General features: G+C 39.1%; 1 protein-coding gene across 2 annotated transcripts in view; it reads left to right on the top strand.

The window, feature by feature from the left end:
* The window catches only part of LOC141903781 (WW domain-binding protein 11-like), a 92,873-nt gene that overhangs the window by 2,257 nt on the left and 63,382 nt on the right, over window positions 1–27,234 (top strand). For both annotated transcript variants that reach the window (XM_074792087.1, XM_074792088.1), the window contains exons 2-5: window positions 13,231–13,262; window positions 13,926–14,019; window positions 15,328–15,425; window positions 20,994–21,081. In XM_074792087.1, the coding sequence (XP_074648188.1) occupies window positions 13,231–13,262; window positions 13,926–14,019; window positions 15,328–15,425; window positions 20,994–21,081 (312 nt within the window). The remainder of the gene's footprint in view (window positions 1–13,230; window positions 13,263–13,925; window positions 14,020–15,327; window positions 15,426–20,993; window positions 21,082–27,234) is intronic.

The following is a 27,234-nucleotide window of genomic DNA, read 5'->3' as shown; positions in this document are numbered from 1 at the left end:
GTCACCAGGGGGCGTTGAATGTTGAAATTGTTAGATTGTTGAGCATTTGAAACCTCTTCCCAAGTGGGCATGGTGTCCCTGGACCCCTAGTTATAGGCCTATCCATTTTGTATCGAGTTTTCGAAAATTCAGCTTTAAATTGGCAAGAAAGACCGCCATTTTGTTCCAGTTTGTTGATTTCTTAATGCAAATGAGCAGTGTGTACCATGTGATCTGGGTAAGTTTATTTTTTATGGGGAGAGTACATTGCTCGCACATGGTTCACTACGCAGGCACGGCCGCAATGGTTGCACTATCATAGGCCTAAATCATTTCCAAACCGCATTGTTTTGATAGCTTTGACAAAGCCATGTTTATTTACAGCTTTCTAGGGTAATATTGTGAGAGTCGTTGATTAGTCTCTTAGCGACAAGAAGCTGCTTCATCCCCCATGATATAATTGACGCATCCCTGTCTCATTGCGCATGTGTGCAATACCTCATTTGCATAAAGAAATAAGCAAACACAAACAAAATGGCGGTCTTTCTCGCCGATTTAAAGCTCAATTTTCGAGAATTTGCCTTATTCACACAATCGCCATAGCGATACAAAAATGAGGCTGCCACTGCAAAAGTTCCGTGTGGAAATACCGCGCGCGCGCTCAGTATAGATGTCCTCATGGCTGCCGCCGCCAAGCGTGAACTGTAGCTCAAAAATCTTGATTCAATACCTGTTATACCCATGGATTCTATCGATGCGTTGATTAAGAAGAACAAGTCAGTCTCGGTGACTTCGGAGAGGGCCTACAAGTTTTTTATCGAAGACTTACATTCATGAATTTGAAGGTAAGAATCATCGAATCGATTTAAAAGGTCGTCCGTCGTGTCGATGCCATTGTGTAGACTGTGCATAAGACTAAGTAGCTTAGACAATTGTTAATATAGTCTTGTTTATCTTAAATAAAAGTGCCTTTGGGGTATTATAAAAAGGTTCTGTGATGCTAAATCGGCCGCCGTGCCAATTTTTAGTACTACAGTACTGCAGTGTAGTCTCTCTGGCCTACTGCGTTATACAGTGTCAGTGTGTGGCGCGCTGTCTGGAGCGACACACTAAACTCCACAAAAAGCCGATAATATTGATAGTGATTAAGTGCCGGGTCAAACTACGCATATTGGTGCACTTGTGATCAACGATGCTTTAATGATTTTATGCGGCAGATATTAACAAACTGTTAACAAAAACTTTTAGAAATAAAACGTATATTTAGCAGTGTAGCCCATATGGTTAGGTCAAAACTTCTTAACTTCAGGTACCAAACTTTTTGAAAATCTAGATTTTTAAAATTGTCTCTAAAGTGTGTCTTTGACTTTGAACTTAGGTTTTATTGCTTATTTTCAGTACTAACTACGTGTGTCAATGAGGGTGACCAAAATGAATGGGCCATACGTAGCAAATGGTATCAGTCACAGAAAAAGACTGAGAACCGCATTCTGTACAGGTATATATCTCAGCTTAAGTTCTGTTTGATTCTTATTACCTCATTGAATTATGATGAATGCGTTGTATTAAGCAACATTTTGATAAATTATTGAAATTCTTTTCTCAATTTTACTTGGCAGGTCAATTACTTTGATATAGATGTAAGAAAATCAATGTGTAGTTGTGCTGCTGGTCAAGGGCTGTGTCATCACGTGGCAGCCATTGTCAACTACAGCACTATCAAAGGTTAAAATTGTCGAGCGTACCGCCAGATAAATTGAAAACATCATTTTCCCAGGTAACTCAAATGAAATTTTTGCATTTTTCTAACTTAATCTTATTTGTGCACAGACAAGTAAAAGGAGTTGAAGTTCTTAAGTTGAAAGTTTTTCATTTGAAATGAAAAACTTATTTACTGCTGAAGGCTAAAAATGATACCTTGTTTCTCCATCTGCTGAGCTTAAAAGCCCGGCCGCCTATCTACCCTCTATTGGTTTATTAAAAATCAGGATCAAGCTAACAATAATAGACCTGGCAGCTAATGAAATGAACTGATTGCAAATTCCATTGGAATTTACAAAATTACCCGGCAAATGCGATGAAACAAGGTAGCCTATCCTTTTTGTTTAGCCTAAAAATACAACAAGGTGATATTGGTCAACACTTATTTTTTTGTAGTTGCCATATATCTATAGTGCATTTCTTATGGCTGTTTAATGAAATTTTTATACAATTTTTCAGCAATGGCATGTTCCATCTCGCCGAGAAGGCTTGACACCAAAAGCAGTGCCTTCAATAGTTTTTCAAAAGCCTAAGAAGTCAGAAAAACGGACTTATGGAGTGCGGTCAACATTATATAAAGCGGTTGAAGATGATCTCTCGGATATAAGACTAGATGAGCAAATGGTTCAGTACATGGCAACAATCGATCCATCACCAAAGTATTTGCAGTTATGGTCGCCTACAGTAAGAAATTACCCTTTAGTGAACACCGTTTTTTGGCGACGGCCCTCATGGAAGTCTTCTCTCGTATCAGTTAGACTCCGAAGCGCAATCAACCGACAACATCATTATAGCTGGAATATCTGCTCCTCCATCGTTCAACTTCCCCGATTTGAATAGAACCTACCAAGGACCACTGTCATACGAGTGTCATTGCATATTCAGAAGCCTAGATGTAACATCAGTACAAGCACACTTATACGAAGAACAACGGAGAGACCAAAGCAGCAACAAATTATGGTATGAATTAAAGCAAGCAAGGTTGACTGCTTCGAAATTTAAACAAATTTGTTCTCATCGAGGGGACTTCAAAACATTAGCATCACAACTACAGCGACGTCCTGTTCAGACTGGAGCGATGAAACGTGGTTTAGGTATGGAACCAAAAGCTGCTGAAGCATATTCGAGGACTTTTGGCGTCAACCCGAGTGTATCCTATTTGGGTTACTCACCTGATAGGCGAGTGTATGATCCTGAAAGTGATGAGAAATATGGTCTCCTGGAGATAAAATGTCCATTGGCAGAAAGTATTTCCGAAGTAAAATACCTTAAACAGATGAAAAATGGAACTTTGAAATTGTCGAAAGTTCACCTGTATTACTATTCAGATGGGAATAACTGGTGAAAAGTGGTGCGACTTTTTTGTTTACACAAACAGTGATTATCACCGGGAAAGGATTTTCTTCGATAGAGACTTCTTCGATGCAATGCTAGAAAAAATTGCCCTTTTTTACTTTGATGTCTTTTTACCAAGTATCTGTTAAACTTTAATGACCCCACTTTTGTCCACTGTATTAACTTTTCGTCCATAGATAGAATCCAGTTATTTTTGGAATTTTCAAGACACTTTGATGGATTGTAACTACATATTTGGTTTATACATGTTTCCACCATACACAAATCAGAAGCGTCCGAAAAACTTGCGACCATTATCAGCAAAAATGAAAAATTAAAAAAGTTTCTCGAACGGAAACGGATTGAAACCTCTCCAGGTGCCGATACATCAACATTTAATGTAAGTGAAATCTCCACCACCCAACGGACATCCAAGACGCTAAACTTGCCCAAACTCACCCTCGCTAAGTTTGACGGTGATATACTCACTTGGTAAAGTTTCATGGACAGTTTCAACTCAGCTATCCATAACGATCAACATCTCGATAATGTCGTCAAGTTTCAGTACCTCAGAGGATTAGTAACCGGAGAGGCATCGCGTACGATCGAAGGGTTAGCTCTAACCGATGCAAATTATCTCAACGCGTTAGAGCTGCTCACGACACGATATGGCCAGCCACAAAAAATCGTAAGTTCATACATGAAAGCTTTATGGGAGCTCCCTAAACCAGGAGAAAACATCACTCAATTGAAAATATTCTCGGATAATTTAGAAAGTTACATTCGCGGTTTGAATGCTCTAGGGAAGACAGAAGACGGGTATGGTGATCTTCTCGTCCCAATTATACCCGAAAAAATACCCGGATCAGTAAGGAAACAGCTTACTCGTGGGAATGGCAACACAGACTGGACGCTCACTACGCTTCGACAGGCTCTGAAGAAAGAAATAGAAGCCTCAGAAGCGGAATCGTCAGATAGGCCTACCAGTGTATATGAATTACCATCTGTATCAGCATTCATCACTCAGAATCAACACCCCGAACGACGCGAACGACCGGGTGACCGACCAATCAGAAAATGTCAATTTTGTAGAGGATACCACACACCTATTGAATGCACCGTCGTCACGTCGCCAGAAAAGCGAGAAGAAATTGTCCGAAAAAACAGACTATGTTTTAATTGTCTTGGAACCCACAAAGTTAGTAATTGCAACTCAAGGTGGACTTGCAGAATATGCAATCGGCGACACCACACACTACTTTGCACTGAGAGAGAAGGCCATGGGAACCGGTCAGTGAAGCAGAATCCCACCATCGTAGAGGCCAAATTGACACCAACATCTGGAACAGTCATATTGAAAACAGCTGTGGGTTCAATTTCGGCAAACTCCGGATCCACTATCGTAAACATTCTTTTCAACAAGGGAGCGCAGCGTTCCTTTATCTCTCACGATGCCGCTAGAAGACTTCCGATCGACCTAAATCTCATCGACCGGGAAACTATATGCATTTCGGCATTTGGCGCCAACACATCTGGCATCCAATCAATTGGGGTGACTGACCTAAAACTACAAACGCCATCGGGAGCCATCGATATACGTGCTCTTATCGTACCCAAGATCTCAACACCGATGAAAAACTATGTATACAAGGCAGCAACGAATTATGATTATCTGCAGAAAATTGAGTTGGCCCGTACGCTACGACCGATTCGTTTGAAATTGACCTCCTGATAGGTGCTTACCATTACTGGTCCGTAGTCGAATTTAAGGTCGTCAGAGGACAGGGCCCCACAGCTGTTGCCTCAAAATTGGGTTATCTCCTGTCAGGACCAACAGATTTCCCATCAACGACGGTGATGACCACTTGCTTTAAGCTTCTAACGAGCCCTGTTCACGAAGAGGAAAACCTATCTCGCTACTGGGACCTCGAGACAATAGGGATAAAGGACGAAAACGACTCGAAACCGACATCGTATCTCAATTATCGTTCCGAAAAACTTTGTCGGGATGGAGATACGTGGCGGCTCTACCGTGGAAAGGTGATCAGGAAGCACTTCCGTCAAATTACAGTGTATGCAAGAGACGAACACGCGCGATGTTACACAACCTATCTTCAGATTTACTAGAGCATTATGACAACATTATTCGAGAGCAGTGTGCAAGAGACTTTATCGAAGAGATACCAGACGACGACCCGAATACAGGCCACTACATCCCTCATCACGCAGTAAAGGAAGATTCGCAAACAACACCCATAAGAATTGTCTATGATTGTAGCTTCAATGTAAGAGGGAATCCCAGCCTGAATGATTGCCTGGAAGCCGGAGAACCGTTAATCAACGATCTCGTTCAGATTCTTCTACGATTCCGACTCAATACCATTGCAATCAGCAGTGATATCGAAAAAGCCTTTCTGAATGTATGACTCGAGGAAAAAGATTGAAAATACACCAAATTTCTGTGGCTGTCTGACCCAAAGGACCGAGAAAGTCAGTTCAAGGTGTATCAATTTAAGTCAGTGTTGTTTGGGTCAGTCAGTTCACCGTTCATCCTCAACGCCGCTATCAAAACACACCTTGAGAATGAATCGTGTCCGGTAGCAGAAAACATTATGGAGAACATTTATGTCGATAACATTCTAACTGGAATAGAAGATCAAGCTGTCACATTCTACAACGAGGTGAACCGGATGATGGAGAAGGGCGGGTTTTTACTCAGATCGTGGGCGACCAACGACCCCCAACTCAGAGCAGTCATGCAACAAGACAATCGATACGACCGGGAAGCATCTGTCAACGTTGTCGGCTTGGTAAGGGATACTGTAAAAGATTCGTTGACATACAAGAAGTCGAAATCTGATAACTCTGAGCCACTACTAACGAAACGCGAAGTAGTGAGATCTACGTCTGAACTCTACGATCTGCTCGGGTTACTCTCACCCGTACACATACGCGCGAAAACGTTCATTCAAAAGCTATGGCTCGGAAAATTGAACTGGGATGAATGTTTGCCCGAAAATCTTGCGAACGAATGGAGAAATATATATCCGGAACTCGAAAATGCTAGGGATATATCTTACAAGCGGAAATATTTCGATATCGGAATATGCGATAAATGCGAATTGCATATGTTTGCCGATGCAAGCACTGTTGCGTACGGTGCTGTTGCCTATCTGAATTGCATTGCATAATAACGTATCAATTGTTATGGCTAAGTCGCGAGTGAAACCGTTAAAAGAGATCACGTTACCACGAATGGAGCTCATGGCAGCTCTCATTGCGACGCGACTATCGAAATTTATCGTGGATTCGCTGACGAAACCTGCTCAGATTGTGAAGACCATCCTATGGTCTGACAGTCAAATTGTTATTCACTGGATTAGAAGTCAGAAAAAGCTATTTGTTGAAAACGGGGTAAAAGAAATTCGAATGAGAGATTTCGACGATATCAAGTATTGTTACACGAAAGACAACCCAGCCGATTTACTCACACGTGGAGTAAAAGTGACCGAACTTCAAAATTCGGATCTGTGGTGGAACGGTCCACATTGGCTTCCGATCGGCGATTGGCCAGTATGCGAAATGTTTGATGAGCCTATTACGCATGTCAACGAGCTCACCTACAACGAGCCGCAACTCGTCTGCACTACTGCGATCACAGACATATGCGGATTACATAACATAATCGAAATCGCCGAATTCGCGACGCTGCCAAGATTATTACGCGTTACCGCTCTCGTCATGAAATTTATAACGCGACTCAAAGGGGATAAAAGTACCCGTCACATTTCGGTACCGGACTTGCGTCTAGCAGAACAAGCGTGGATTTGAAATCTGCAAGATAACGAATTTCCGGGAATCATGGCCTCGTACAATAAACGTAAGATTAGTTTAGCGCGCCAATTAAACTTATTCGTGACTGACAACGGTGTCATTCGATGCAGTGGGCGGTTACAAAATGCGAGTATCAAATATGGCGCGAAATACCCGATTCTATTTTTTCCACCAAGCATCTGTATACTAGATTGATGATTCAGAACGCACACGTGTTGACCCTTCACTCCGGAGCGTCATCTACGATATCGTTCATCCGTCAAACACACTGGATACCGCGTATTCGTCAGGCCGTAAATTCGGTGATCCGAAAATGTGTGATTTGCTTAAAAAACGGCGGGAAACCGTACGCTCCGCCTCTAACTCCGCCGTTACCAGTCAGCCGCGTGGATCATAAGGAACCGTTCGCTGTAACTGGTGTCGATTTCATCGGTGCTCTCTATTATAGGTCAGCTACGGCGCGCGATAATAAAGCCTACGTTTGTTTGTTCACGTGCGCTATTACCAGGGCAGTACACTTGGAATCGGTTTTAGACATGAAAACCGAATCATTCATTCGCGCCTTTCGTAGGTTCGCAAGCAGGAGATCATTACCGCGATTAATGATATCGGACAATGGGTCAACCTTCAGAAACGCCGCCGATTTTATCGCGAAACTACAGGAGAAGAAAACCGTAAAAGATTTCCTCTCGAAATATGTTGAATGGCAATTTATTCCCAAACGCGCCCCATGGTTCAGGGGATTCTACGAACGACTAATCGGCGTCACGAAAAATGCGATCAAGAAAACGCTAGGACGAACATCCGTAACGGCCGACGAATTGAACACCCTGCTTACGGAAGTCGAAGCAGCCGTTAATGACCGCCCGCTAACATATGTGTCGTCCGACGTAAACGAATTGGAACCCTTGACACCATCTCACCTAATAAACGGTAGAAGACTAACTTCACTCCCGCACGCGTTTGTCTGCAAAGACGAACTGATCGATCCGAATTACATACCGCATGAAAGATCCGATTTTCAGAAAAGATCTGTGTATTTGGATAATCTTTTCAAAACATGTGAAAAGCGTTGGAGAGACGAATACCTACCAGCATTACGCGAAGCACATGCGAATAACTGTAAAAAGGGACACACTGAGAATGAAATTAGAATCGGAGACGTTGTCATGGTTCACTCCGACGAAACTAAGCGAGCGAACTGGAACCTTGCTTTGGTTAATGATATAAATCGCGGCTCCGATGGACTTGTACAATCTGCGATGATCAAAACAAAGAACGGTATGACAAATCGACCTATAACGAAGTTGTATCCGTTAAAAATCAATTGTGATCCCGAAACGTGCGATACCGGATCGCGATGTGACAACGCGACAAATACCGATAAGGACAATTCGAATGAAATACCGTTCAACCCGCGCCGAACGAGAAATGCAACCGTTCAAGCGAAACGTCGCATCAAAGATTGGTCTGCTGAATTGAACTTAAAATGATTGATATGTACTAAATAATGATCTACTCTGATTGAATTCTCACGACATGTGATTGTATAACGAAATATATACTCATAGTTTAGTTTAATGTTTCCAAAGCTTATCTTGCTTTCGAACTACGTAACCTTGATTCTTAGCTTACAATAATTCTAATCTCTATTCAATCTATAAACCACAACGCAATGACAATATGTTCTACGATCATAAGCAATCTAGGTAATGTAGTTTGTTCATTAATATTTAGTAGTTTGCGTTTAAATATCATTTTTCTGTAATGTGTCGATTTTATGTAACCATTATTTCCTGGGGCCGGAGTGTCAGGAATTGTATCTATCCTATACTTGAACTCTGTTAATGACCTATATTGTAATCAACCATCTGTATTTCCGTCTTAGTAAATAAATCAGTACACTCGATAGTCATCTTACTAAACGCACGTGTTCCTCTTTTGCTCTCTTCGCTCAACGTTCCTGGTTCCATACATTTGGCTTGCGAGTTCTTACTTTGAGCCGCAATAAGCTTATCCTTACGTTGGTTGACGAACATAGTCGTGGTCTTGAAATTGACAATTCGGTTCTTCCGCGACGCTAAGATAAAGATTAAAAAGCAAGGTTTTTATAATTCATTGCATAGAATGATTATGGTAAAATAGAACAAAATAAAAATCGAGTCATTTGAACTAGCTATGTGGCGCCAACTTTCTCTATCTACCGCTCAGTTGCTCAAAGTTGGGTAGAATAACTGGCTGTATCTTGTAATTAAAGGTACTTACTCGTCATGAAATTCATCTGAAATGGTGTTTTTTCAAAATGCTGCTAATTTTTCCTAGCTACAGGTGGTTTTCTTGATTGATGTGTTTTCCAAGAGAATACACTTGGAACAACTCCAGGTTTTAGCTTTTTAATTCCTGTAAATGTTCTTTTAAAATCATCTGGTTTAAAATGATCAGAAGAAACATATGTGCGATTTGTCACCTGAAAAAATATGTATCATAACTACCTTGGCCCTTTGTCTTTAAACCATTTCATGTAAATATTCAATAGTCTAACTGGAGCCACCCTTTGAAACAGATGTTCAAATGTAGATTCTAATTTGTATGTTTTCGGAGCCACCCTTGAAATGTCATAACTTCGCCCGGTTAGTTTACACTTTGCATCATTCCATGATTTCGAATCCTGGTTTTAGATTTTCCTCAATATTTCCTCACAGTTATTTCCTCTCAGTAATGGTGACATTTTATCGTAAATTCCACTAACACGAATGATATTAATGAGGTTAACACATTTCTATCTTGTATGGGAAATTATTTATTTTCAAATGTTTATCTCAATGTATAAATGTTACAGTTTACCAAAAATAAACAATATGTATATATTTCATATATTGCCAAGTGTATTTTTGATAATTTTCGAACAACTCTGATGATATCTTTGATCCAATTCATTCTTTTCGGCTACATGGTTCTGTTACCCCATTGGAAATTTTATTACTCTGTATAACATATAAAGATGACATTGTCAATATCCCCTAACCGGGCGTGGGACAGCTCCGAAGTCGTCACACTCCACGCTTAGTTTATGTTAACTTAATAGGACCTTGGACTAACCGTTACCTTTTCATGAGGCTACAGTGGGATAGATAAGATCCGTGATATTATTACCTTGAAAAATTGGCCTTCGACACGCCGAATAGCAACTACCCATTGCTTTCTATGTTCTTTTTCGGTTGGGAATTGATGGAACGATGTTTTGAATTCACTTGGATTGCCCGCGTCATTCGTGCAACGCGGCACGCTACAATGTGCCATTTTTATATTTTGTTTGCAGTGGCACCCTCGTTTTGTCCGTCGTCATGGCGGATTGTGAATAAGGCCCATATTCATCAATCATTCTAAACAGTGTAAAATGGATATAAAAACGATGATTTATCTGGACTGCACAACTCTGCTGATTCGATTAAGACCTATTAGAGGTATGCACACCCAAAATTAAGCAAAATATCCCAAAAAGATCATGGACAATCAAAAATAGATAGACTTTAGTCTAGTACCTAGCGGTCGTTCCACAAACAACGTCTAGGGCAAAAGGGCTAATATAAGGTTAATTTTCGTTCCTCACTTTGAGGGACGAGGCTTTGAGCATCTATTTCACCCCTAAAAACACCATCAACTTACCTCAAACTGACTGTTCTGTAATCAGATGGAAGTTAACTATTGTTAGTGCATAGATTTGTAATCCTAAGTAGCTTTTGACAATCGTAGTAACTCAAAACTTTTGCCTAGTCGCCTCAAAAAACAGTTGAAGTGAAGCAACATAACAAATATGGCAGCTTTTCGTGTTGCATGATGGGAGTGTAAATTACCATCGGGCTTGAACTTTGACTGACATTGATGCCAATGCAGATATTATTCTTGTTTCTAATTCTTGTGGTAAAATTTACGAGAATTAATGCGTTTTATCAACAAAAAAGAAACATTTAGAGTAAAGCTAGAGAGACATATTGAATTTTCACATTTTATTGATTTAGTCCGTATTGGAAATCCCAATTGTGGCAATCAATTCTATTCAAATCAAATCAATAAATTCTCCGGTTTGCGATTTAAATCATCAAAAATATTGTTATATAACACTTTCTCAAAGTCAACAAGGTAACTAATTAATTTATTTGAGTACAAAGGTTTTATTTGACACTAAAATCAGTTGTTGCATTGCAATTAACGGGAGTTAGCCTCTATATGATACTTTAGCGTCAGACGTTGCAACGACTGGTATTCAGACTACGTTATGTCTCATTCAATTTCGTTAATCCAGGCATGAAAGCTAATATGAAAGCTAATAGCTTGCTGCTTCTAAGGAAACTAATCCCGTTAATATCCAATGAATAGTTCGTGGATTATATGTCTTAGAACGCGAAATTAGGGCCGAAATCGCCTGAACCGAAAATGCTATGACGCCGGTTTCCACAGCTGAAAATCAGCCACACTAAGGGATGAGAATTCCAGGCTTCAATTCCAGGACAGATCAGAATTAAAAGAGGTTTTTCGCACAGTAGGCCTAAGCACACAGTAGGCCTAACCCAGGGATGAGAATTTCCCGCATTTTGGCGGTTTCCCGCTTTTTTGTGATGAGAAATTTTAAAAAACGAGCTTTCCAAATTGTCCAGATCCGTTGAGAAATTGAGGGGGGGGGTTGGAAGGTTTGCTGGGTCTGGCATTATGTTTCAACTTACAAAAGTGAGTGTTTTTAGCATGCTTGACGGCACTCGGCCCAAAGATTTTTGTAATGTGCTGCCATCTGGTATTCCCAATATAAACTACTGAAAAAATAACCAGTTCTTGCTGCCATCTGGAATTGATACAGGCTGTTTTGGAAATCATGCTGGGGAACCATCACAATGTGCTTCGTGCCTATGTTGCAGTTTAGCTGCAATTTCAGTATTTGCGAAATTTTCATCATAAGTCCCGCTTGTTTCATAATCCCTGGTTCTCATCCCTGGTTACCCTAATGATAATAAAAATCAACAGAATTACAGAGGGTTTTCTGTGAAACAACAGAAAACCCTACATATACAGTCAATCAGACCCGTATCATGTATCGGTATATCAACTACTAGCTGAATATACTAATAGCTGATGGCTTTTTCGTTTTGCGCATGGGTGTGCATTGGGCGCATGGGTGCGTCTGTCGCATGCAATCTTTTGAATACAAAATGTATTCACTCTAACTGCCCCCCCCTGCCAGTGTCCGGTCGGTGGTTTAATTTCACGATTTGTTTTCATTTCAGAGCAGAGCCCCCCAATAATCAACTATCATTACAATAACCACCATCAACCCTCCAAGCCATTATGAGAGGCTACAACACTATCAGAATCGCTAACTCGAATTAAATAGGCCTATCAATTTTGATACAAAACAACTGCAAATTCACAACTGAAGCACAAGGAACATGCACGTTTCTTTTGGCTGCGTGGATATTTGACTTTTTCAGTGTATATGCCCTTTCCATTTCTTTTTCCTCCCCTCAAAGTCTGTCCCTGAATCCACCCCTGGAATCAGTGTGAGAGAACTGTGTCATGTACTGTTTTGATGCTGCGTTGTGTAGCCTACGTAAGTCGGTCAGGAAAATTCTATAGTACAGTAATTTGCTGTTAGATGGCGAACACATCTTTTTAAACTAATTTTAGCCCTGGCTTAAAAAGAATATTGTGATTTCCTCAGACTGCCAATCGATCTAAAACATGCAACTTGACACCGGAAAAAAGCATCAGTAAAAGGACGTTGAAGTGCATGCTCTCCTATGACGTGTTGCAGTAATTACCATCCTCTCTGTCTTAGGCCAAACAAAAAATGTATTCTGTTTCTGGTCAGGGCGCGCGTCGATCTAGAACCCCCGCGTCAATTTTTTTTTCGGAAACAAAAATTGGCTCCGAAATTCGCGTATCATGCACTAACTAGTCGCCGAGGGCATCAAACACGGAAGTAAAACGCAAAAGTTTAGTCCATCTATCTATTCATTGCTATTGTCTGATTGTGAATGAAAACCAAAAGCATGTTGATATCGATGTCAATTTTGAAAGGGCCGGCTACTATACATCCGTTCGGACTTGTTCCTGTCGACTAATCCATCACACGCGATAGTCAAATGTAGGAACATTTTAAAAAAACCGCATCACCGCATCATTTTGTGCAGAAGGGCCTGACCAGAAACAGAATATTTTTTTTTGGCCTTAAAACATGATATAGATTATATTAGACACTGTCGATACTGATAATTTTTTCATCATTGCGATATGTAATATCTAAATCCCATTGTTTGATCTTAATTTCAGGTAAAGAAGCTAGGAAAAAAGAACTGAAAAAGGTAATACTTGTTATTTTATACCCATATATGGTTTAAAAATGCCTCAATGGATTGTCTTGATATTTGGTTTACATATGTATCTACCCTCAGCCCAGATACTCACCCCTCACCATGAGATTAATTGGGTCGATAGGGCTAAAAAAGTTTTCTTATTTGTGTTTGTTCTTAATTCTATTTGATCACGTGAAAGTGGATGTTACACCTTGAACCACTGAAAGGAAAAAAGAGTCCTGAATTTAAAAAATGATAAGGTTGGCAGCACTACAGTTCGTATCAATGATCGAAGTGGGTTACAGTTAATCAAGCTGTTGTAGAAGCTGATTAAGACAGTAGTATGACATATCGTCAGTAGGCTGATGTATACTGTTGAGAGAATTTTGGGGTAAGAGGCTGAAACTTGATACTTGTTTGCTGGGTTATTTATTAATCTACATGGCAATTCTAAGTGTAGGCTACAATATTTTTTAAAAGTGGGTGATATAAATGCACTGTATGGGATACGGGTATCTGCCACAAGCTCATGTGTTTTATACCGTATCCCATATGACTGGATAGGGTTAAGCTAAAATTCTGATTTGCTCCTGCACACTGACAATAAATGTGAGCAGAATCTTCTGACAAAGGAGATAAAGTTTCAAGAATTATAGAATTTCCATATTTTAGAATAAGAAACAGCGTATGATGGTTCGTCAGGCTGTTTTGAAAGGAAAGGATCCAGTCAAACTCCTTGAAGAGATGGAAATTATTGATAAGATGGGTACGTTTACATTTTTCCTCAATGCTTTAGTTAACTTTCTAATATCGTCCTATTTTCTCTGTTTCGCTATTTCATTCTATTTGGGTCATCCATTTATTAATAGGCCTATTAGCTGCATAACTTTTGCAGAATTGTGTTTCCATGTACCATGTCTTTGATATATTTTCCGAGTCTGTATACATAGATTTTCTATTTGGGAAAAAAAATATTACTTTGGATGGTACCTATGACTATGTCTAAAGCTACTTGTAAAGAAAATTTTAATCCTTGACCGGAAAAATATTTTACAGCCTGTGACTGATATTGGACCTTGTAAGGGGAAAACTAAAATGTTGAGAGATAAGTCTGATATAGTAAACATTTCTGAAAGCTCTTCACAAGCTTTCAAATGATACCAAGTTGGCAAACTTTAGGGAGGGGGGGTCACCGGGTCTGACCCTGCCTATTCAGAGACCCCTGTGGTCATCCAAATTGTCAGGCCAGCCATCATCGCCACCATTATCAGAATCATTCAATACTGATTCCAAAATATCAGCCAAACTCATTAGTGTCATTGGTATATTGCACCATTACTACTGATAATCTTCTCAATATCAGAAATCTGACACATGGTTTCTATACCCGTTAAGACAATGCCTATTGTATGATGAATCATTCTTCCCCCTTTGCTACACATTGTGGGCTGTCTGTGTCACTTTCTGCTTGCTGGAAGATGGGTAAGAATGACTTCACACAAATCAATATATGACTTCTAATCACTATACTGGTACATTGCAAGTTAATGGGTAAAGCTGGAGAGTGGGTAGTGTAGATAAGTGTATTATTGTATTGTTTACATGTACAGAAATTTAGCTGGGCATACATGTATTGTTATTTGTAGGATTGGTGTTCAAGTTTAAATGCTAGAAATTGTGATATTTTCAAAACTGCAGTAGACTTTGTCTAAACTGGTTCATGTCTTTCCGGAAATCCATTCAATTCCACAGAATAAATAAAGGATTTCTGTTTGCTACTGTTTTTCAACACATGATTATCAGTCTAATATTGCTCTATTTAGTAATCTGCTGAAAATTTTGATTTCATTTCTGTTCATTCTGCGCCTAAACCAGAACAGCTTTTCACGTACATACTAAATTACACTTTGGTAACAATCTTCTATCTATGTCGGTGATTCAGTCGAAAAATGAAAGTCCCAACTGAACCGGTTTTATAGGCAGAGTCTACTGTATGTAATACTATGAAAACTATGTATTGCAAAAAGTTTTGAACATGTAAAAATTCAATTTTATCCGTGTGCTTTCCTTTTAGAATATGATCCGACCAACCCTCCAAAATTAAATGAAAAAGTCCTAAAAGACAAACGTAAGAAGTTAAAAGAAACATTTGAACGGGTTGTGCGCCTTTATGTAAGTAAATGTAACTGCTGTTCAATTGAGTGACATAATTGCTTTTGCATGCTCATGAATTCTTGGTGTATACTGAAATCTCTGTTTGGATTTTATGAAAGGGTATAGGCTATACAGGTTGTTACTATGAAGGAGCATATGCCATCAAAATTGTACCGGAAGACACTAAAGTATATAACAACCTGGGATCTTACTGATTGTAAAAAGCATCCCTAATTAGCAGTGAATTAGTCATTTATTCAGACCTGCCTATAAGGTCTGACCAGCCAATACATGAGACCCTTTTACAGCGATGTAGTAGTTTGACTTAGGCCTAATCGATTAGCGCGCCTCTTCTATGTATTAGTCTCGAGTACACCCAACACAGAACACACACACACACACACACACTGATAACAGCACTGGCATGTATTATGGTACATTTAGCGTTGCAATGCTGTGCGCTGTACTTGGCCGTAGGCTATACAAATGTAGAGGCATCGGGTTATTAAATAACCCAATAATTCAGGGAGAAAGAAAATAATTGCTATGGTAGACAAAATTACCATGGGTTTGATTTTTAGGCCAGCCTTAGGCTGAGCCTGTAACTATACAAATGGAGCGAATTTAAATGACATGGTTTCCAGAGCAAAGGCTCTTTGTCTGTGCAACTGAGCATATATTCATACAAATCATTAATTAAAGCATTATCCATTCTCCAAACTTTTCTGTGACCTTGAGGATGGAGCTTTCAAGGGAAACTACACTTTGCCCATGGCAATTTATTTCCTGGCCACTGCCATCTTGGATTTTATGCAGATGGCAGCACCGGCTGATATAGATTGATATGCCCTTCTAGAAGAAGGGTTAAGTGATACCGTATCACATGCGGTACGGGTATGCTAGCTTGCCTTTTTGTACCATATGCCATACGGTAGTGGTATTGTAAGGTTTAATTGACGTTGTTAGAAGCTGATGAACACAAACATAAATATAGCTGCAAAGCAGCGATAACGGGTTTTCTGACTAGTCGGTTGAAATGTCATAATTAGACTTGGACGAAATCAATCTTAAATCAGTAAATAAACAACATTTTTTTATAGGAGCGCCATCTAGAGATCTAATTCCAGATATAGAGATATGCGAAATACAAAGTACTCTTTGTACGAAGTTTAGTCAAAATAGCGTGACGAAGATGTAGTGCTAGATATCATGAGCTACAATTTGGCAATTGTAGGATTGATTGGTAGTAACAATCGATCAAAGCATCTTCAACATTTCTCATTCAAAACCTCTGCAAAAGTGCTGATTTTGCCGAACTTGACACAAGTCGGCCATCTTGATTCCGATCTGGCTGTAGAAAATGTAAAGGGGACAAACATACATAACTAACTATTAAAGGGGAACTGCAGTGAAAAATTTTTTGTATCTACCGTATTTTCCGGCCAATAAGCCGAGGGCAGTTTTTTAGCCTAAAATACATGGATTTCATAAAGCTTCGCCCAATAAGCCGAGGCCCTTCATCAGAGATTTTAATTCACTGATTTGTCAATTAGTTCGTCTTAATTGACGATTTAAGAGGCTGACAGTAGCGCCCGCCGATGTGTGAGAGTGCTGTGTATACTATCATCGCCGAGTGACTGTGCTATGTATAGACTCACTCAGCTGATTACTATACACACAGCCATACACGCAGTACGCGGCTCACTGCTGATTTGCATATATACTAATGTATGAACTGACACGTGGTAGTACGATGAACTCGCGCGTTATATAAATGTATACCATTGCCGCTGTGCGGTGATGGAACAATCAAAGTAAAAATAAAATAGTTCAAAATAGATTATAATTGGTAGTAAATAATGACCTCAAATAAATATCGACCACTTTTCTTGATTTTGACGATCATTGAGAGCATTAGAGTGGCATAGATCAGGAAGTGATTTTTTATGTCAGATCGTATCCGCCCAATAAGCCGATCACGATATTTTGGGTAAAAACCTGAGGCTAGAAAATCGGCTTATTGGCCGGAAAATACGGTATATGTTAGAATTATATGAATACATTTTCAAAACTTTATGAATACATTTTCAAAACAACAGAAAAACATTTCATCTAATACTTTATCCATAAAGAGGGTTTTGTAGAGTGACTGGCCGCCGCCATTTTCTCCACGTAGCAGACACTTTTCTCCCGGCTGTGACAAGTTTGGACTAGTTCGGCCCACTTCCATGCGTGTTTCTGCTGCTTTTCATTGTGTTTTCATCACTAAAAGTCCAATAACAGTTCTAAACTGCAGCATAATGCCACATCAGCAATTATTTGGATATATTTCACACCGTGAGTGGATAAATAAAAGTAAAGACCCCACTGGCAGCCCAGCAGGAGTCTTGCAATGGCGATTTTCAACTGAGACCTTCAATAAGTGTATCTATTTGTGTACATACGGGAGTGTGTGATGGGCCGGGATACGTCATCAATGTTTACATGCCTCACTTTGGAATTTAAATATGGCGGCTCTCATCTGCCGTAAATTCTGCTTATAACAGTATGAAAATGGTTGTATACAAGTAAATTAGGAAGAATTGTAAATTTCAACTAGCGTTATGCTAAACAACAAAAAGAGTTGAAATGAATGGCCAATTATAATTTTTTTGACTGCAGTTCCCCTTTAAGACTATACATAAAAGCATATCAAAAACTTTAAGAAGACTAATAAAATTTCATTTGATTTGAAATAGTGATAATAGAACAGATTTGGCCTAATAGGATTTTCATAACATGTTCAATAAATATGTCCAATCCGACAGTTGATGAACAGGCTCTATCTAGATATATTTGCAATTATATCTATGAAACGACTGAAAACACTTCAATGCAACTAAGTTGAATAAAGAAAAGGTCCATAAAATGGCAATGTGGTTACTTTATGACTGGAACCAAATCTGTGCGCAGGGTGACTGGCACATGTCGACTATTGAGGTATATGATGAAGTCGTTTCTGTCAAGCGAGTGAGTAACGATGTAAGCATGGCCCGAATCCTGGCTCAGGACCTCTGGAATTGAATTGAATCGACACAGTAATTCGCCTGTAATTTGCTATGAATCGTTTTGAAAATTAGCTTGAAGGTTGGGTCTGGCGAGATGACCACCCCTATTGTTAAAAAAAGGTCATTGGTTATCAAATATGGCTGCCATTGGGGTGGCCATCTTGAATTTCTTGTTTGCACTAATGCAGTCCGGTATTCTTGATTTTCGATTTTTTTCCGATTTCTGCAAAATTTGGTGTGAGGATCAGGTTAGGTAAGTTCACCATGCCTATTGTATATGGAGGTCATCAGCTTTCAAAAATGACCGCCAGGTCAGCCATCTTGAATTTCTAGCACGAAACGGCCTGCAATTATTGTGCATTTTCATGATACTAGGTGTAAGAATTTTGGAAGGTGAAATTCTTACCCCTTATTGAAAATTGAGTTCAAGTATGGCCGCCAGGGTTGCTCTCTGTCTTGGATTTCTTTTCAGCACAATGCCTACACCAATTCTTAATGCATTTTCTCATGTAGTGGGATCTTTAGGGCAGCTGAAATGGGCTTGTCCTTTCATGTAAGGATATATTAACAGAAAATGAACATTATCCCCACATACCATCTTAACTATTTTAAAACATGTTACATCGTGGGCCCGTGGGCCTTTTTTTAGTGATGTCAGTTCAGGTGTACAATTCCCTTATGAAACCTTGACGTAACAGATTCAGTATTTCTCAAATCTGTCACATTTGGAACACTTATGTCCTTGATATATGCTGGTTGTGTTTTAAATACTTTGGTTTTCACATACAATTCCCCACTGGAATTAACAGGGATGTGAATATTTTGCCGAATTTTGTGGTCTTCCTGATTCATGCAAATCCGTTACAGAATTTAGGTGGTTCGACCTCCACCTGCCAAGATCGTGGAGAGTCCGCTGCAGTAAGCGAGTGCTCGCCGGCCGAAACCGGAAGTAGCAGGACGGAAATTTTTTCTTGATTTTCGTGCGATTGTTCTAAACTGAAGCTGAAGTGGGGGAGTTAGAACAATTGGTGAGTGATAGACAGGGGGAGAGATGCGATGTTCCAAGTACGGGACGCCTAGTCCACGCGTCGATTGATTGATTAATTGTTTGTATCCATGTGTTGAATGAACTGTATTGTGTATACGTTGAATGCCGCGTGCCGGTAGTAGACTGCTGTGTATCGACTTTTGGCACGCTGCCACATCACTGCAGCTTAAATACTACACAATGAATTATACACGCGATTTTCTTTCGCTTTTGATTTTTAACATTAGTTAATTTTGAAACATTTCCAAACTATAAGCATCAATTTTATCACCATCCTAAGTTCTAATAGTTATAGTTATAGTTGTTGCCTAACATAGATTAATATTCCATTTCATCATGGCGACCTTGAACTCAAATCTAAACATCGTCAGTTTATGTGAAACAATATCGAAAGTGTAGCCAGTGTATAAAGAAGAAATTGAAATGAAATTCAACCTCTGAATACTGCTATTCGGAATTAAATTCTTTTTTGAACTGGAATAGCCTATGTTTTTATGGTTTTTGTCTACATTCTTAATAAATATGTACCATGATTAGCTGTCCGAGTGTGCCTAAAATTGCATTTGAGAAGCACAAAAAATTCAAAATATTCCATAATGAGGGGGACACTCCCTCGCGCTCCCCCGTCCTTCGTTCCAATAAAGGTTGGCCTTACGGAACGACTCGTTACGTGCCCTACAGGCACACAGGTTCCTACCAGCCAAAAAGTTTTAACCGTGTTCACATCCCTGAATTAAATATCATAAGAAGTGAAATTTTGTGAAATTTTTGAATTTCTCAGCTGGCAGTTGCAGGGTTTCCAGCAGTCCTTCCAAGTCCTTCTTTGTCCTTCTTTTGGAAAAAGTTTGGACAAACATCATCTTTGTCCTTATTTTTTTCTTTTTTTCGATGAAAATGTCCTTCCAAATTTGATTTTTATGTATTCTTGCGCGAAATTTTGTCGTAAATTGGACTGTTGAAGTATTTCATTACTCAAGCCTGGTTATTCGATTATCAGTAAGATTGAATCTACAGGAAAGTGTTATGGAATTACCCTGAAGTATTCCGGCAAAGCCATTGCGAAAATGCTCCTCCCTTTCTGGGCCCTTATTTTACTGGAAATCTTTCCCAGTGAAAAAGTCCCTCCTTTTGAGTCTAAAATTGCTGAAAAAGTCCTTCTTAGTACTTCTTTTTACCCTGGCCTTACCATTGGAAACCCTGAGTTGGGTATATGATAATAAAACTTACGCAATGGAACAATCAGTGTTTTTGGTTCGACGCCATTTTCTTCTTTAAGTTTCAATCTAAAAAACTGTAATGTAATCATGTCTTGTAATCATTATCCTAAATACCCCCTTATTTTACAGCCTGGTGGCTGCATCCTTTATCCTTTGTTTGATCTTTTACCTGGAAAAACTTATGGTTTCATTTACAAAGTGTAACCATCGTAGACAGAACATGCTACAAAATAAACCTTGCCTAAATCCTTATGTATTATTTTATCAAAAACAGGAACGAGAAGATCCAGAATATTGTATGGTTTTGAAGAAGGAAGAATCAGAATATTATAAAAGGAGGGACAAAATGATTACCCTTTATGGTAATGTATCAACACATCATAATCCATAAAACTTAAGAAACATTAAGGCCAAAAAAAGGATACATTGTTTCTCATGATCGTGGCAGTTTAAAAAAATCAGGCTGAATAAAGTTTCAGGGATGAAAATCTTCCTTGGAAATTCCAAGGTTTGAGGTTCATCTTTAGCCCACTAGGGATTTTCTTCCCAGCGGGCTATTGCATTCACTTTTGGTCCATCTGTTCCTCCGTACATCCGTAGGCGGAATCCAGTTATTTTGGGAAGTTTTGAAGACGCTTCAACATATAATGTCTTGATATTTGGGTTACACATGTATCTACCCTAGACACATCTTCAGCCCAAAAACTGGCCTTATCAAAATCAAGATGGCCGACTGGCAGCCATTGCTATTCGCCAAAATCAGCACTTTTTACACATTTGAGGGAAATTTTGAAGACGCTTTGATCAATTACCTTGATCTTTCGTACATATTCGAATCCCCCAAGGGCCCATCAGCATAAGAAAATTTTGGTTGACCGGACTCAAGATGGCCGTCTTACGAACTTTTTAGTGGCCAAAAATGTCAATTTTGGCCGGAATTCTGGGTCCTGTAGCCTCCTACTGGTTTGCCATTTCTCATTGCAATTTGTGATGGGTATTCTTTGGAAAGGGATGTTTTATACTTGAGAATTGAAGGGTATTTTTGATCTGCCAATTAGGCCTATGACACAATTGGCGACCATCTTGGTGTCATCAGTATTCATTTGTAGGTGGGAAAAAGTTTTTCCACATTAGTTTTATACCTAAGCATATTGTGTTACCACAATCAATTGGAAAGTTGTAGCCCATAACGTGTTATATGATTTTTGTGAGTTTCAAGGTCATTGGTTTTTGTCTATGGGCACCAGGGGGTGTTGAATGATACAATAACTTGGTATTTCTATATTATATTTGTACCTATGCATATTTTTTTACCATAATCAATTGCAAAGTTGTAGCTCATGACATCGTCTATGATTGTGGTGGGTTTCAAGGTCATTGGTTTTTGTATATGGTCACCAGGGGGCGTTCCTTTAAACAATGAATGACAATAGATGCAAGCTATGTGGCAGGAGTCTTAGTACTACTAGTACTAGCTTTTCCCTTAAACGTTGCAAAAAAACACGGGTCTGTTTAAGAGCGAATTTCTTGCGATCAAATATCCGCATAGGCCTTACACAGCAGAATAACCATGCCAACTGAAAAACGACGCTTTAAAGAAAAAACCATGTGGCACAAGCCTCTTTTTATAGAGATAACAGATACATGAAATAGAGTTATAGGCTGGGGGTAATGATACAAATTTTGAGTGCTTCTGAACTCATTTAGGATACCTGCGCTTCATAAATTATTTTTGAAGTCTTAATAATGGTCTGGAAACCTTTCCGGAAATAACTTGGTCACAAAATGCCGTGCACGTAAACGCGTCTTTTGTACTGTACTTTTTCGTTATGCGATTAGTGCCATTTAAAACCTGAAACTGTGAAACGTTCCAGTTACACAGTAATTAGCAGTCTAAGTTCAGTATTTTTTTTGCGAATACATGAATACGTCATTCTGCGTAGATCACATGGGCTCTTTCAGCGATTGACTGCTCTTTAACAGGGTAGGCCGCGGCCTGCGTAACCAACTTGTGATGTCATTGTGAGAAAGCTGCGCTCTGATTGGTTGTTGAGGGAATACCAGAGAATACCCTCAGCAGCTGGGGTATTCTCCAAACAACCAGTTCAGCTGAATAAGAAATTGCACAAGGGATACACTCCATTTTGACGTCTTGGGTAAGTGAAGTTCATGTTTTTTTGCTGAATATGGTAGAATTATCTAATATCCAGTTAAGTATGGCAATGCTTGGTCCAATGTTGATGGAATTCTGACTTTGTGATTTATTTCGTCAATGTCTTAAGTATGCAAAATTCGACGAAAAGTAAATTTTAAACAATCTGACAACTATGGTGTGCTGGTGTTTTCTGTCGATTTGTAGCGACCAACCGTCATTTACCTAGGCTAATGATTAACAGAGCTACATTGCATCGATATCAAAGTATATATAATAGGGTAATTTTTAGTTGCATGTGATTTACTTCCAACCGCATTTGTGTGCCCTTCCATTAAATTCAAATTTCAACTTAATTTATTTCGCCTGGGAGATGTTCTGCTCTTAGCCACGTATGGGCCTTTGGGTAAAATATTTAAAATTTTTCAGATTCATTGTTCCCAATCTCTGCTTCAGGATTCCTGCTTAGGTGGGTTTTTTCCAGTATTTCTGTTGTTTCAATATGGGACGGGGGCAAGTTATTGTGACAGTTGTCATGGACTTGCATGGGTTTGGGGGGGATGAATGTAAATGGCTTGGCCGGGTGGGAGCGTCTGCCCAAAAATTTTGTTACGTCTTGACTAAAGATTTTTTCCCAACCAACGCCAACGGTAACTAGATCATGGGGTTTTCCATGGCTGGCCTAATAGATATTCTAACTTGACAAGCCCTGACAGTTTATTGAATACTTTTCATTTGTGTTTTGATTAGGCAGAAACTAAATTGGTACATTTCTATTGTTTCAGATTTGTCAAATGGATGTTGAATGATACGTACAATCCCTATCTACACGAGACAGTGGTATCTATTCGTCTATACTACAGCAAACACCGCTTTCCTCGGAATAGCTTCAAAATCGATACTCCACCGGCGTAAAGGCATTTCCTATCTGAAACAACCTAGTGGTATGAGCACGTGCAGTAGTGATAGATCGGACATTGAATTTCCCTCAGACCGCACATTTAAAAAAAAGTTTTAAAAAGTTAATACAATTCAAGTCTCAATGGACTCACTGTTCATCAACAACTTGGCAATCAAACTTGTGCATTTTCAAAAATATCGAGAAGCAGGTCGATTTTGATCTAATCACATATGTTTCATTCAGCCACCTATCTTCACTTCAAATCCAGAAAATAAAAGCATGGTTCAATGTTTATTTTGGTGTGACCATAGAATTTGTTGTACAAGTTAGTTAAAAATTATGTCCAAGCTTGGCGCAACCGCGCGGAGTGGGGCCGATACGTCTAGGGGTTTATCATATACTATATGTACATAACACATGGTCATTCATTTGCTAGTTATCTTTGATAGTTTTTAGGCAGTACTAATTAGGTTAATTGGTTACTATGCTTATGAATGGACAGCTGTTATTGTTTTGGATTTATGCTTAATATTGGGAGGTAGTTATTCAAACTGCTGGTAGGTGGCGTGACACAAATATGTGCTACCTCTATTTAGTGAACACCTCTGTATAGTGAACAATTTCTTCGGAACTCCAAGCGTTCACTATAGAAAGGTTATACTGTACACTACTAAAGGTGATGCTGTAACGCGTGCACGTTTGACATGAAAATAGGCTGAATAATCGTAGCAGAAGATGAGCGCTGTGTTTTTGGTTTACCTTTGTCAGCGATATGATGTTGGCATTGAGCCAATTCATGTAAAATCGCGGTACGTTTTTTTATGTGAGCATTTGTTTCATTGGTTCTCGGCTTAAAAGACGTATAATCGATGCGATTGAAGACATGGCGAACCTCCGTCGATGACATGGTCAACTGAGTTAAAATTCTACGAAAAACTGTTTTTGGCGGGAAAATTCTTAGCTCTCGCGTATAAAATTGCAATGACCTCGATTGGGGGGGCGTTGTCTCTACGAACAAATGGGATTGTTTTTTGGATATACGGGGAATTCCGGCGCTACTAAAATTATGGGAAAGCCATAGAATGGTGTACGTTTCATTGGACTAGGTGCCGTATACGTGCCGATTTCAAATGCTCATTGCTGGTGAGGATGTAATTATTTCACTCATCTGCCATAGGTATTGTTTCATTTTAATACCCGGTGATTGTTTTGATTGACATTGAGGTGTAAGCGAATATTCACTTACACGAGGCCTCCACATGCACGCGGAGTGCTACACCACACACACACACACACACACACACACACACACACACACACAAGCTCGTACAGTACACTACGGTGATGCTGTAACGCGTGAACGTTTGATATGAAAATAGGCTGAATAATCATAGCAGAAGATGAGCGCTGTGTTTTCTGTTCGATAGAATTTGTAATAAATTGTAATTTCTTGTGACCTGAAAATACTAAGCAGCAAACTAAAAGGTCTGTCGAGGTCTGAATATTGTAGTGGTAAATTCCAGGACTTAAAACGATCTAATAGCCGATTTCTTCTGTACCACCGATATTTTAGCTTCCGTGGCCAACATTGGAAGAGGTTTCCAAGACCCAATATTCAGCCACCCTCCGATATGTGATGAATTTTAGGCCATCCCAAAATAATGGTCTGTTTGCCGTAACCCGACCAACCTGACTTCAGAGGTACCGAGTGAAAACTTTTTTCTAGGATTCATTGAAATAAATTTAATTTTTGATAAAAACAGCCGACCGACTATGAGCTACGTATGTTTGAATTCTAGTGTGCATGGTGTGAAAACATGCCTTGACATGTGGCCTAGTTTAAGTTTCCAGGAAACTGGCAGTGTTCCAATAAGCTGCCATTCATTCTAATAGTGACTAAAGTGACTGAATAGCTGGTAACGTGAAAGCGCGCACATATTCAATGTACCGTTTCATTTTTAAGACAGAGATGACGCTCTGGACGAAGTTATAATTTTAGAATAATTCTTGAAATCTACGCTATTAGACAAATTTCCTGTGCACAACGTAGATGATTTTTTGCGATATTGTTTCCATGTAAAAAAGCCCAAAGGTGAAAAATTTGTTTTTTTTTTGCCCAAAAATTTTGCAAAAAAAAATTCTACCTACCTACCGACTCATCCTGAAAAGTTGAGTCGGTGTTGCAGCAAACAGACAATCATTTTGGGATGGCCTTATTTGAATATTTTTTCATATCATATTAAACATATTTTTTTGAAAATATAAAATAGTTTCCCTGCCGTGCCTACCTGTACCCTACAAACTTTTAGACGTGGACCGCAAACAAATGTATATCTTTGGTCTTATTTGACTACAAAATAATTCTTTAGGAAAGATAAAATACAATATAAACTGTGGATCTTTGAAGTCACGAATTAAAAAGATTTTTCAAGCAATGCCCTTACTCCAAACAACCTCTAGCTTTCAAGGTAAACCACACTTTGCCCATGGGCAATTTATTTTTTTTTTGATAGAATTTGTAATAAATTGTAATTTCTTGCGACCTGAAAATATTAAGCAGCAAACTACAAGTATAGGTCGAGGTCTGAATATTGTAGTCGTGAATTCCAGGATTCAAAACGATCTAATAGCTGATTTCTTCTGTACTGGTATTTTAACTTCTGCGGCCAACATTGGAAGAGGTTTCCAAGACCCAATATTCAGCCACCCTCTGATATGTGACATCATGTGAATTTTAGGCCAACCCATATTAATGGTCTGTTTGCCGTAACCCGACCGACCCGACTTCAAAGGTACCGAGTGAAAACTTTTTTTCTGGGATTCATTGAAATAAATTTTATCTTTGATAAAAATGGCCGACCGACCGACCCACTGCCCACGTATGAGCTACGTATGTTTGAATTCAAGTGTGCATCGTGTGAAAACCTGCCTTGACATGTGGCCTAATTTAAGTTTTCCAGGAAACTGGCAGTGTTCCAATAAGCTGCCATTCATTCTTATAGTGACTATATTAAAGCTGGTAACGTAAAAGCGCGCACTATTCAATGTACTGTTTTATTTTTAACACAGAGATGAAGCTCTGGATGAAGTTATAATTTTAGAATAATTCTCGAAATTTACGCTATTAGACAAATTTTCAGTGCACAACGCAGATGATTTTTGCGATATTGTTTCCGTGTAAAAAAGGTGATAAATTTTTTTTTTTGCCCAAAAATTTTGCAAAAAAAATTCTATCTACCTACCGACTCATCCTGAAAAGTTGAGTCGGTGTTACGGCAAACTGACAATTATTTTGGGATGGCCTTATTTGAATATTTTTTTCATATGGTGAAACATATTTTTTTTGAAAATATAATAGTTTCCCTGCCGCGCCTACCTGTACCCAACAAATTTTGGAAGTGGACCGTAACCAAATGTATATCTTTGGTCTTATTTGACTACAAAATAATTCTTTGAGAAAGA

This window comes from Tubulanus polymorphus, chromosome 4 (assembly GCF_964204645.1).
Source record: "Tubulanus polymorphus chromosome 4, tnTubPoly1.2, whole genome shotgun sequence".
NCBI lineage: Eukaryota > Metazoa > Nemertea > Palaeonemertea > Tubulaniformes > Tubulanidae > Tubulanus > Tubulanus polymorphus.
The sequence above is the reverse complement of the archived record's forward strand: the minus strand, read 5'-3'. Positions and strand labels throughout refer to the sequence as shown.